General features: G+C 41.2%; 1 protein-coding gene across 1 annotated transcript in view; it reads right to left on the bottom strand.

Annotated features, from left to right (window-relative positions):
• The window catches only part of cmip (c-Maf inducing protein), a 39446-nt gene extending 26586 nt beyond the window's left edge, over window positions 1-12860 (bottom strand). Inside the window, exon 1 of the mRNA XM_064335518.1 lies at window positions 11890-12860. Within this exon, the coding sequence (XP_064191588.1) occupies window positions 11890-12219 (330 nt within the window). The 5' untranslated portion in view covers window positions 12220-12860. The remainder of the gene's footprint in view (window positions 1-11889) is intronic.
• Window positions 12861-13344: the final 484 nt, after the last annotated feature.

Below are 13344 nucleotides of genomic sequence, written 5' to 3'. Positions count from 1 at the left end.
GTAGACTCTGTAAACCCCACTCCTCAGTCCTCAACCCCACCCAAACCTCCATTGAGGACACATCTTCGAGCACTACAAAAAAAGTGTCAAGCGAAGAGGTGAGGGGGTCAGAGACATTGAAAATAGCATTTTTAGCAACATGAATGATCCCACATAGATGGTAACAGTATTTATGCAGTGCTATAACTAACTTTACACTGAGTGCACCTCTTAGTGCATGGCATAGGGCTGGCGCAGCCATTTTGTGTTTTTCCTTATTTGGTATTTAGCTGTTCTTGGCCCTGTTTCACAAAGCAGGATTACTGAGTTAGCTGGATAACTGCACTGAGTAAAATTTGGAACTCTCCCAAATCTGGAACATCAACTGAAAAAGAGCTGCTCTGGGTTTAACTCTTACTCTTTTACGCACACTTATTCAGCTAACTCAGTAATCCTGCTTCTTGAAATACCCCCCTGGACATTTAGTTAGAATTTGGATGTAAACACGGAATCGCGTGTGGAATAAGTAGTAGTAGTAGTAGGCCATTGGTCTATCATAACTAGCTAATATACTTGTAAAGTGAATGGCTTTTTCACCTATAAACAGTAACAGCAGTTCTTGGGGAGCGGGGTGGGGGGTGGGGGGGGGGGGGCATCAAGATAGAAGAACAGAATTTGATGCAAAAGCTGTCCAACCTCAGGCATCTAGCTGCATAATGTAACTAGCTAAAGGTAACATTACTAACAGGTCCAACTGAAAGCAGGCCAACTTTGTGTCGCTTTTCATCCCCTTGGTGATCTTCAGCTGATGCCACCGAAAAAAATCAAGTAATTCCAAGGTTGATTCTAGTTTTTGAACAACCTGTCAGCTTGTCTCTTTGCTTCGCTGTATCTAGGCTTCTTAGCAGCTGCCATTGCAGCAAACTAGCAACAAGAACTTCGTTGGAATCTGATCCCAAACCACAGGCTCTGTAGCCACGCCCACCCCTCCCCACACAGAAAAGAGCACTATGCCCAGAAACGTCCCAAACACATTTTAGAATAACAAATACAGGTAGGTGCACCAATTCAGCTAAAGTGTGTAAAGACTGAGAATGCCATTGGACAATAGATATGCCTTAGCATAGTTATTTTATCAGATTTTCAAATAAAGTATCCAGCATAGTGTGCCTTTAAGAAAATCAATGAATGGGCAGTCATGAAATGCATATGCTTGTTCTTCTTTTTTTCAACCAAATGTAGCAGGTTTTGCACTGAATATCTAGATGGTAACTTATATACAATCTAAATGTTTGGTGAAAAACTGGCTAGATTTAGTTAAAATGATAGTTTTCTAGCCGGTTACAGGACATAGCCTGGCTATATCAGGGTAAAACATGAGTGAAATTAGAAGTAAATACAGTTAACATCGTCCGTTTATGTCAAAACTAGCTAGATTTCCATCCTTTAGTCGTCTAGATATCTTGTGCTCACTGGGACACACAATACTCATCTGTAGTCATAAATGATATTATTTGGAGTTTGTATGTGAAATGAAAGAGTATGGATTTCAGAAATATGGGTTTCCCCACAAAGATTATACAGATGCAGAAGCAATAGTTTAAAGCAGTCATTAGTTAGTAAATAATCTTGCATAACGAGTTAGAGATTTGCTTGTGACTGAGGTGGGATTTGCAAATGCACTACCCAGTTGGCTCATGTAGCTAAATGTCCAACAAACAGACATATTGTTTGGGTGTCAGGAGCGTTTGTGATGATGTAATCAGGAGGAGGAGGAAGAGGAAGATGAATAAAAAAAAAAAGTTTTTTCTGAATTCTGTCTGCTTACATGAGGTCAGAAGGTACACAAGTTAATGTTTTTAAGGGCTGAGAGTCTGTGGTCATTGAATATTTCTGTGAGAAACACTGAAAAGTGGTGAGCTCTTGGTGCTGTATCGGTATGGGGCATGCCACCCCACCAAGGTGTAACTTGGTGGGAAGGCATACCTGCCATCCCAATACATATTTACTTTTGATGGAAATCTCTTTAAACTGCGTAGTTTCCAGGACTATGTGCCACAGACCACCACATTTAGGCAACTGACCATACATATGGATACCATGGATTCTCTAAAAAAAAACCTTTGAAGAATAGTTGTTTTTTTTTTTTTGGGGGGGGGGGGGGGTTTAATTCTAAGTCAGTGTTCTAGAACTCCAGTCCTTTCAATTATCAGTAGTGATTGTTACATCAGCATCAGAATGTTCAGGTAACAACTTTCTAATTGGACATTTGCGATTATACACCTTAACCATTTGAAGAGCAGGTTTTTTGGAATGTTTTTTCAAAATTATAAGTCAGTGCCCTAGAACGCCATTGCTTTCAGTTAGCAGTAGTGGTCGTTACATCAGCAATAGAATTTTCAGTTGACATTTTAATCACATATTTGTGTGATCTTACACTTCAAAGGGCTAAAAGGGAACAGAGGTTGCGCTGCCCAAGCGTCATTTTCTATGCCTCATCTACTGTGACTTAAAATATCTCAAGCTTTCTGGCCAATAAGCATTAGAAAACAGAACCCAGGGAAGGCATTGAGGTGATATGTGAAGCCAACAACTCTTTTAAAGGGCAAACTTGGCCCTACAGACACAGAGTGCATCCAAACACTGTCCATTTTGTTTTGGTTCTTTGTTTTAATTTCGAAATTTGCAGAATAGCATCCCCTCACCACCAAGTATGATTATTTAATTTGCTGACAATACCAGAGAAAATGGACAACAAAAAAAACAGCTTGACTGCTTTCATCAAATACTCTTTAAATTGTGGGTTCCCATGAGGCTCAGCCAGCTGTGTGTAAAACATTTACTGTGTCCATCAGTACTGTATATCTCAGTTATAAGTCTTGCAAAAGGAGAGGAAGTTCCGAGTGATAAACCCTCCCACTTTCAAGATATAACCAATAAATCCTGACCAATCTCATCATCTTAGTGAAGGCTGGGCCTAAGGGGTTGAAACATAATCTGTAGGACAGGTGATGTGGTAGGACATGGTTTTACGAGCAAGAGGAGGAGTTAAATACACCATACTTCCGTGAACTGCCCTCTGAGAATCTGACCAATGCATAAGCAGGCACACCATGCTGTTTCCAGACAGAACAGGTGCAACTGTCTCGAGATCTGACCAACTGGCCTCCAGGACTAATGGCACAGTGGTAAAAAAAATACCGCAAGTAAACTGTAGATTTAAAATGAGGAAAAAGGAAGGAAGGGAAGTCAAAATAGATGCAATGTAAGTTTATGATGCAATATTCTGCTGACTATGTATGTGGTCACAGCAAACTGTGACAAACACCAGAAGTCTTAGATCTCTGATAACCTCCTAACCAGTCAGGAAATTGTATGCCTGAGTCTAATCTAACCACGCAATCAGTAAGAGGAGAGAAAGAAAAGGAGATGGAAAGAGAAAAATCACCAATGGAAATTCACCCCATCAGCCAATGACTCGTCAAATAAAGCGTCATTCGGAATACCGCGAACCTGTCAAGCGGCTGGGATCCGTCTTGCTGAGAGGAGGCGGTCTGGAAGCATGGAAGGAGGCAAGCTCAAACACGCCATCCTGTATGTCTTCCATAGCAGCATGACGTCCGTCAAGAGCCAATAGTCATTCATCGGGGTGTGCGTCTGTACTTTCCCCCATAAACGAATTGCCAGCTTTCAAAAAACTGAGGGAGTGAATGGGAAGGTAAACCATACCCCGGTGCATAGCTTTTGAAATGGGTTAGGGTTAGGGGTTCTGGTGTCATCCTCCATCGTTGAAAAGAGCATGGAGAACATGAGAGGAAAGGCACGATATAAACACAATCTATGATTAATTAAACAAGTACTGACATAGGTTTTTGTGTTGGGGGGGGGCTATGTAGGAGTAAAGTTCTTCACAGAAAGTACTTCAGCTCACACAAAAGTGAAACTAAAATTAGACACACTGGTTTGGTTGTGACAATCAGAAAGAAGGCGCTATTGGTGGGCCGTGACCTCCGGAAAGCGTTCCAGTGAAAACCTTTCGGTCCGAGCCAAAAGATTTACACAGAACCTCACATGCTGTGCTCATCTTTCCTGCCTGCTCAGAAACGGCGTAAGATTTTTTTACTCCACGTGTTTTTGTCAGGGATGAGAAACAGGAAGCTGGGTGTTCACATGCAAGTCGACATGTTACGAAATGGTGACGTACATGCTCAAAGCCGGGTGGGCCACCATTCATTCATATCATTTTCCACCACTGTATCATCGAGTCACACAAACAAGCTGCAGCAGGAAAGGGCAAAGAATGTTTAAAGCAGAATATGACACCAACTCTGACTAATCGTTCTACGTCGTGGTGTATAGTCAGATAGTGTTCTAGATAAGATTCAGAGAGCCTCTGGGTACAGGTACTGGAATGAAAAGGGGCGAGTTGTGGATACTACTATAGTTGTCTATAATACTGAAAAAATTGTTTCTATCGAGCTAAGATTTTTTTTTAGCCAAGGGTGTTAATCTCAGCTTCCTGGTTACATTCCAACATATTTTCTCAATCTGGCCACATTATACTGTATTAAATCTAACTGCCGACGAAATCCCCTTGAATTCCCTACCTCCAACAATTCCCCAGGCCATCACAATTCACTGGACTTGGATGCATTCGTAGTATGCAGCCAAGAGCCAAATCAAGATACCACTAGCTCAGACACGGCTAGCGCAGACACAAATGGCACAGACATGGGTAGCGCAGACGTGGCTAACTCGGACAAGGCTGGCGTAGACACTGCTAGTGCAAACACGGCTAGTTCAGACACCAAGTCTCAAGCCTGCAGACAGCAACTAACAAACAGCTATTCAGACACACCGCAGCGACAGACAACTAACACAAACACAGCTAGTTCAGACACTGCTAGCACAGACAGCTAACAAAAACACAGCTAGTTCAGACACTGCTAGCACAGACAGCTGGGACAGACACAGCTAGTGCAGACAGGGCTGGCACAGACATGGCTAGCACAGACACAGCTAGCACAGACACGGCTAGCACAGACACGGCTAGCGCAGACACAGCTAGCACAGACACGGCTAGCACAGGCACAGCTAACACAGACAAGGCTAGCGCAGACACTGCTAGCATAGACATGGTTACCGCAAACAGACAGCAGGCACTGGGTGGCCCAGAGGATAAGGCAGGCATTACATTTCCAATTCAAACTCAGGTAGCCAATACTCTGCTCAAAAACGGGCACTGAACAGGGGGTGATGCTATCAAAAGAATCCCAAATGTCATACAAAGTAACCACATAAAAATGAAAATGGTAGGCTATTCATAAGATGCTATATTGCGGTTTGGTTTTCCAGTCACCCACTTTGTTTATCAGTTTGTTCCATAGCAATTCATTGAAAAAATAATGAAACAAACACTCCTTGGTTGTAGAAGCTACACCACTGACAATTTACTTTCCATATGTAGCCTACTATTATTGAATTATTATAACCATTAGTTTCAACCATTTTGCTGCGAGTTAATTAACATAGAACACTTCCCGCATTTTATTTATTAGATATTGTTCTGCTGAACTCTCCTGTGGTTCTAGGAACCAATCTGACGGGTAGACAGAGCAAAGCAAAGCATGTTTTCTGTTCACAAAGCTGTGTTTCAGACCTGGGTCAAAAGCATGAGTATTTGACCATTTGGATTTAAATGGAAAATCATTTGTTGACAAACAATTACAAATGCTTTCTTAAAGGCCCCCTCCATTGGACTGTTTTTTTTATGGTAAACTCCTCTTGAAAGCATGATTTTCACTATACAGATTGATTTTTTTGCTTGTCACTGGAGCCCCATTTTCACATTCTTCCACTGTAAATGGAGAGCTTCTCTCTACTTCCCTGAAATCTGAGTTCAAAACGAGCAATATGAGGAAAATTTGTGACGTCACAAATATGTTGAACCTTTCATGGCCCACTACGCAAAGATATGCAAATTATAGGAGAGCGATGTGGTCCTGTGGTAAAGTAAACTAAGTGACATTGTTGGGACAGTAGTTATGTTGAACATTTTTAGAACATTTTTAAAAGGAACTTAGTTTGTTTATAAAAATCACGTGGACATACCAAACAGTACAGTGTTTGTAGTGCACATTTTACAGATGATCGCTTCCAGAACCTCGTGCAGAAGTTGAAGGGTTTCAAAAAGAAATTAATTTTGAACCCAGGTGCCATGCCTACTATATATCCCAGGACCACAACAGCAAGCAAGAGTCAATCTGCATATTTATGGTCTCTGGCATTCTCAATGAGGATGAAGGTGTAGAGATGCTACCAAGCCATTTTCAGTAGTAATTTCTTTGGCAGAAAAACCATTTTAAGCAAATGTATTATTCAATATAGAACATTTTTTACAGTTTCACAAACATCTTGAGGGGTACGTTAAAATGCTACCAAGAATTATTTTCAAAATACTTTTCCATTTGGCTCATTTTCCTTATAAACCTGCTGACTAATTTTGGAGGATAGAAATTCTATAAATGTTTACTTGCTTATTAGAAATAACATCTGAACTGCAATATGGCTTATTCTCCTGTTGAATAATGCAAATGTGTGTGACAGTCTAGATACTGTATGTACACAACCATGAATTAAAGTTGTTTATTAAAACAAAAAAAATAAGGCCAATCAAATATTGCATTGATTCTTTTCTACACAAAGGATTTGCATATATGAGAGTATTTCTAAATGCATCCATAAAATTTAATATTCAAATACAATCAATTGCCATTTAAATACATTAGAATTTCAAAACATATTTAAAAAACATTCAAATATTTCTGTGTATTTACAAATAAAGTATTTTTAAAAATATATTTATGAACAGGTATTCGCAATACTCCAAAGGCATGATTTACCCAATTTGTTTGCGTCAGATGTTGCTAGACTTGTTTGACAAATGTATGTAACAGGAAATTCCTGTGAGTCATGGTGGAGAAGACAAATTCCAAGTTGCATCGGTAGCATCACATTTTGATTTGTGAGCTGCAATGACATGACATCCCTGCATTAGTGCAGTTAGACTGCATGAATGGAAGACAGCAGAGAGTAGATGAGGCAGCAGAAATGCAGTTCAGCCAGACAGTGGGACTAGCAGAACTGTTTGACTACAGAACAAAATTCCACTTAATATCGCACTTTACTCCAGTGGGAGAATGTATTTTGCTGTTAGCAGTAACCAATCAGAAGCAAATGTATAGTAACAGCACATGTAAATGTGTACTGCACAACCATGAGAATAGTAGGACCATGGTAACTGTAGGAAAATGAACATTTTGGACAATGAAAATGTAAGACAGTGGAACAGTACTACAATCAGACAATGGGGCAGCAATAGTATGGAATACTAATGCTACAGGAAAACAGCTGGACTGTCAGACGACAGAACTGTAGAACAGTAAGACAGTAGAGCTGTAACACTGAGCAACTGTCGAACTGTCAGACAGACCAAAAGGCACTGTCTATTTTAAATCAGGTGGGATATCATTCCTGTCATGCAGTCCATATCACATCACACAAATGTCATGTTTGCACAGGGCTGGCTTCAGTAACGTTGAGTTTGCAGCGCAGTTACCTCCAAAGCACAGCGTGGTCCGGGCTGATAGTGGCCCCAGCAGCTCACTTCCAAACCTGACACTCAACATGGCCGCACGGGGCCCAACGGAAGTAGGTGTGTCCTTTCTTCTTTTTTTTTCTTTTTTTTTAACTTTGTTGAACAATGAATCAGGAAGTTTCCGTTCACACGCACTTCCCATAAATGAACCCCGCCGAGAAGAATTGACTTAGCACTTTAATTGCCTCTCAGCAAGAAAGATTTGCTACAAAATGGAGGGAAATGTACTGAAAATTCACTTGTTTTAAAGTTGCATTGTAATGATTGATGCATCAAGGCCTGTTTCAGAATACAGCCGGTTCCTTAATAGCTGCATTTAGTGGATGTGGTGGCTAAACAATCTGTTCTATGAGATATGGAAATATCGGCTTTTGCGAGCCCAACTCTTGGGAAGACACAGTGTATGTTCCTACATGGTCAGGGAATAGTCATTCCTCACAGCGCTGATGCAATTAATGGACTAGCAAATAGCAAACACTTTCTTTCCTCAAGACCATAAGAACATCTGAATTTATTTCAACCAACTTATCAGACTTCAGTCGAATGCTAATGAAATATAATTTGAATTGTATCTGTATCGACTTTGGCCTCTTCCAATTACTTTGTAATTATTTTTCATGTATTCTCCTTAAGTTCCCATCCTTTCTCAGTTTCATTTTTTTTTTCCCGTCATCAAAATTGAAATATGTAAGTACTCATCTGTTGCACAATATTAACAGCTGGCATATTTGGCGAAGGTGGGCTAGAGTGAGCATGTCAATCTCTGAATCTTTTCAAAGGGACCCAAAGGTTAAAAATCCTCAATACACATCATAATACACAACTATTTCGAATGGCTGACACCGTACATGGCAAGGAAAGTTCGGTCTGAATTGAGTGAGAACACAGAAAAACACTGGAGAAAGTGAAGGAGTCATATTAGCTGAGACCTTCCCTTGGAAGACACCATAAAAGTGGCAGGTCAGAGTCTAAAGAATCATCTGGAATAAATAATTTTAAATGCTTAACTTTACTACACTGCTTCATACACACCTAAAGGGTCATACCCAACAGAACAGATAGCAATAAGGACCACTATAAACCATGGTCCAGCCTTTAGACCGAGAACATATTTATCTTAGCTGTGCACATGTCAATAAATGATCAGTACTTGCGCACCACCGTGATGGAAATCTGACAATAACAGCATAATTAACTGTTGTCACTAGTCCCCTTTGAATTAAGAAAAACAAAATGTATAAATGCCAAAGACCTTCAACTCATCTACCCAGCCCATCAATGAAACAAAAGGAGGAGGATAAGGGTCAATCAACTTCAAAGAAGAAAATAATTTCTACTGGTTAAATATAATTTATGACTGGAAACAAACATTCTAAAGACTGTTCTGGGAGTTTGCCAAGTTTGTATTTGCGGTTACCTGCTTAGTTCTACTTTATAGTTATAATTACAGTGTTAACATTGCCATTCAGATCAATTTAGGTAGTCACCTGTTCTGTGGGAATGGCCTTATATCCTGCGTTTAAACAGATCAAGCAAAACTGGACTGTGTAGTGTACGCTACTTAGTTCTCCTGCAGACCCGCAGTGCATTGTTGGCCATCACAGGTAGGACCAGATGGCTTACTTGTGTTCTCATAGACCAAAGAAAAAGTGGCCTAGGCATCAAGAGCAGAGTGGGATTGTTCCAAATTCAGGGAATAAAAGTGATTTTGTTTGACCTATCCATTAAAATAAACAATCAAGCTGAAGAAAATGTTTCACAGTAGAATGGTTGTCATAAAAACAAAACGTTTGCAAACCTCTTGCATTTTTACAAACTAGTGTCAGTTTATGGTTTTTCCTGGGTATGAAATCAATGGCTCACAAAACGACAGCAATAGGATAATTTGCCTTAATCTGAACACCGCGTCCTCGGTGGATAAAGACGCACAGCTCTGAAATGCAGTGATAAAACAGACGCATCCACTGTACAACACTGGCTCAGTGCATCACAAACGCAAATCTGAAGCACACAAAACACGCAGTTCTATCCCAGGAGCTCACAGACTTTATCGTGCTCCACGGTGGCCTGTCTCGATCAGTCTGCAAACACAACCGACGCAAAATCTGGAGCTCTGAGAACTCATCACAAGGATTCTTCTTCTGGTAATCTGTGAGGTGTTCAAAGGGTCTACAAAATATTTGCCGTCAAGGTGGCTCATCGTCAATATTTTACATTGAGCTATTCCCAGGGTGGTTTAAATAAAGAACAAAGACCCCTGTGAAACCCATAGCCTGACTTAATTTATAATATCCTGCCCTGGTCACCTCTAAGCTCGCGGTTTTGTCAGTTGCTAGCTATGTCTCTGTAGCCGTGTTCAGCCTGTCAGACAGCAAGGAAATGTTCTTGTAATACAGCAATGGCTTTGGCAGGCCAAAGGAGCTACCAAATGTCTGCCTTCACAACATTTTTGGGGTGGTGGGGGATTTATATAAGAATTGATCTACCTAATGAAGCGGTAGAGACTGTTTTTGATGTTGCCTCACACCTCACCTCACTGATATTTGTCATTTTAATGGCTGATTGGACCTCTTTCTTAACAGAAATGTTTAAACAACTATTTGGTTATGTACATGCAAAGCAAATTTCTTGGGCTTTGTGTCCCTGATTATTTTGCCTAAGTATATTTAAGCAATTGTGAATAGTAAACAGTGAATCTAGGAGATACATTATTTAATAAATGTACTGAGTGAACCACATGTGGCACATAGGCCAACAATGTCTTACAGTGAAAAAAAGTAGTTGTGTCAAGTACAAACGGATCTCTCTCTCTCTCTCTCACTCACTCACTCACTCACTCACTAACTCACTCACTCACACACTCACACACACACACACATTTTCAGACATTTAGCAGACACTCTTACCCTGCATGACTTACACAGCTAATTTCCTTTTACATGCAAGCCACTTACTCAGCAGCAAATTACTGCAGCAATTCTTGTAAACTTGCTCAAGAATACAACGTATGTGTCTCACCTGGGAATCAAACCAACAACCTCAGCTGCAATGACTAAATGGTTAGAAACCTATACAGGACTATTACTGACAAAGAAACATCTTTGTATCTTAATGCAAATCGTTATCCCGGAGTATTTTTAAATAATCCAGTACAGAGGCAATGTAAATACTGGGAATGTCCAATAGACACTGCAGGCCTGAAGTTCATTCTAATGTCTCCAGTGACCACAAACCGTAAACCACTACATACCTCTCCTCCAGAGGTCCCGTTTTCAGCTACAATTCCTCCGCCCCCAGTCCCCAAAACATACTCAAGGGCGTACAGTATGTACTTGCATGCACTATCCACATTTCAAATTGGACACACCAATTCAGTTTCAGTGGCCTACGCTCGATTCAAGCCATATGCTTCCAAGCAAACGCCTTGCAAACAAGGTCAGGTGCGGCTGGTAGGCTACAATAGGCTACAAATAAGTAAATAAACAAACAAACAGACGAGGGTGTGTCTCACTTGACCCCTGCACCTTTATCTTATCATTGATATTGTGTTCATATGAGTGACAATCTGGGTCACGAGACCCTGTAAATAAATCAAGATCCTCGGGTGTTCGAAACTCTTAGCAATAGCACTGTTGTGTGTGAGCTGCAGCAATGTAAATTATTGTCTTTATTGGTATAATCTACGCCAAGCCTGTTCAAATCCACATTTCACCGATGTAGAAAATGTCTTCCTTTGCCAGCACTTCGGCACAGAACAATACAAATTCAACGGACGAAAAATCCACGTCTTTCAACGCGTCGTTGTCTTCTTTAAGACTAGACATTTTTGTGCCAAATGTCAACTGGAAGTACAGTGAGCTAGTCTTTAGACATTTGCTGCGAAGGTAGATTAACACACAAAAAAACGTTTTAATAAGTAAAAGTTAATGAAATGAAGGCAGCTAGCTAATGTAATGGAGCCTTCAACCAGTCGCAGACTACATGTAGGTGTAATTGCACAGAAAGAAACAAAAACGTGACAGTGTAGCAAATCAAATTAGAAACAGAAAGATACATTACAAAGATACATTCTGAATACGGTATGTAAAATGTGAGGTTATTAAATACACGGGAAACATTACCTTCTGTAACACATAATATTACAATACAAAAACCATCTGGATTAGCCTACATTTTTATGAAATTCATATTTCAACAGGCATATGGGGCAAAAACATAGCCACCCGGTTACAGTCAGGGAGAGGAGAGCTTACCGTGGCTGAGGCGAGGCTGCAGTCCGTCAGGGTTAGGTGGTGGGGCTCCCATCTCCGTAAGAATTTAGACGTGAGGATTTTGCTGAGGAAGGTACGAGGGTGCTTGACCACACACACCTGAATGTCTCCCTCCTGAAGGAGCTTGTATCGCATCCCGCTGCTACTGTGGAGTAGGGTTCTACGACCCGGCCCGGCGCCCATCTTATTATTATTGTTCCCCTCCGGCGGCGTCGGCGTGGACATCTCCCCCAGTAAAGGCTTGCTCTCTTCTGACTGGTGGTACTGATTGTTGTGGAGCTCGCTGCCCCCTCCATTGCTGTTAAAATCCATATTTAATCGTTGCAGCAGCGGGACGAACGCTACCGCTACAAAAAAAATATATAAGCTATATCAAAAACAATCGTATTGCAATTTAGTTTTTTTTTTTTTTTTTTTAAAGCAACCAAGACCACAACGACAGCGAACCAATCTAGTTAACCACGGCACGACCTCTAATATGTATTTGTATTATGAATAAAAATATGTGACTGGAAGCAGAACACGAAACGCCATGAAATGACGACTGGAGAGGATTCCCTGACGGGGGAAAGAGAGAGGGGATGTGGGGTTTCTGTCCTCTTTTCTCTGCGCACGATTACCCCAGAAATGTCTCTTCCTCTCCGCGCTCCGCTCCCCCCCGACACTAGCTATTTAATATGATCGGGCCATTGCTATATCCATTACAGCGATCACCGCGATGGTATAATCCAGGAATCAAAAACATAAAAATAATTGTTTTGGTTTTTTTTTTGTAAAAAAAAAAAGAGTCCGAGAGCGACGTCTGTCTTTGTGTTCTTTTTTCTTTTTCAGTAGATCATTGGCACTGTTCCCTTTTCTGTCTTTCCTCTATCTTCGTGAAGAAACCAGGCACTTTGACTGCGCGTCTCCGATTGGTCCCAGCTCGTTCATGTGATACCACAGTGACGTCAATGGGGAGCTGAGCGGATGCACTGTGCGTCTTGCTACTGTCTGACTGTGTGATAGGGAAATGTGGCCTGTGCACACAAAAGGGAGAGAGAGAGGGCGCACCGTTTACAGTCCTCATACTGTGTACTATCTTTCCGTATCTGTTGACAAAAGGATCGGCGGTGCTTGCGCACTGGAGGGCGAGAAGGCCAGATCGCCGGTATGGAACCCTGCTGCCTTTCAGTCAGTCCCATAACAGTGAGACACATTCCTGGCGGTGTGGGGAGAGTGAGACTGTGTGTAGTTAAATACAGAACAGAGGCAGCTCTGGTAGTACAGAAATGGAGGAGAACTCTTCTGTGGTTGAAGTGTTACTGAAGAGAACAAAGACTGGGGTGCCCTGAGCACAGATGCGCATGCATGTCTGTATCTCCTAATAACAAACACCAAAAGCCAACCAAATCACCGGCTGGACACAAACACCCCCTCAATGGCTCAGACACTTATAGT

This window comes from Anguilla rostrata, chromosome 5, assembly GCF_018555375.3.
Source record: "Anguilla rostrata isolate EN2019 chromosome 5, ASM1855537v3, whole genome shotgun sequence".
Taxonomy (NCBI): Eukaryota; Metazoa; Chordata; class Actinopteri; order Anguilliformes; family Anguillidae; genus Anguilla; species Anguilla rostrata.
Note: the sequence above shows the minus strand (reverse complement) of the source record. Positions and strands in the feature narration are given on the sequence as shown.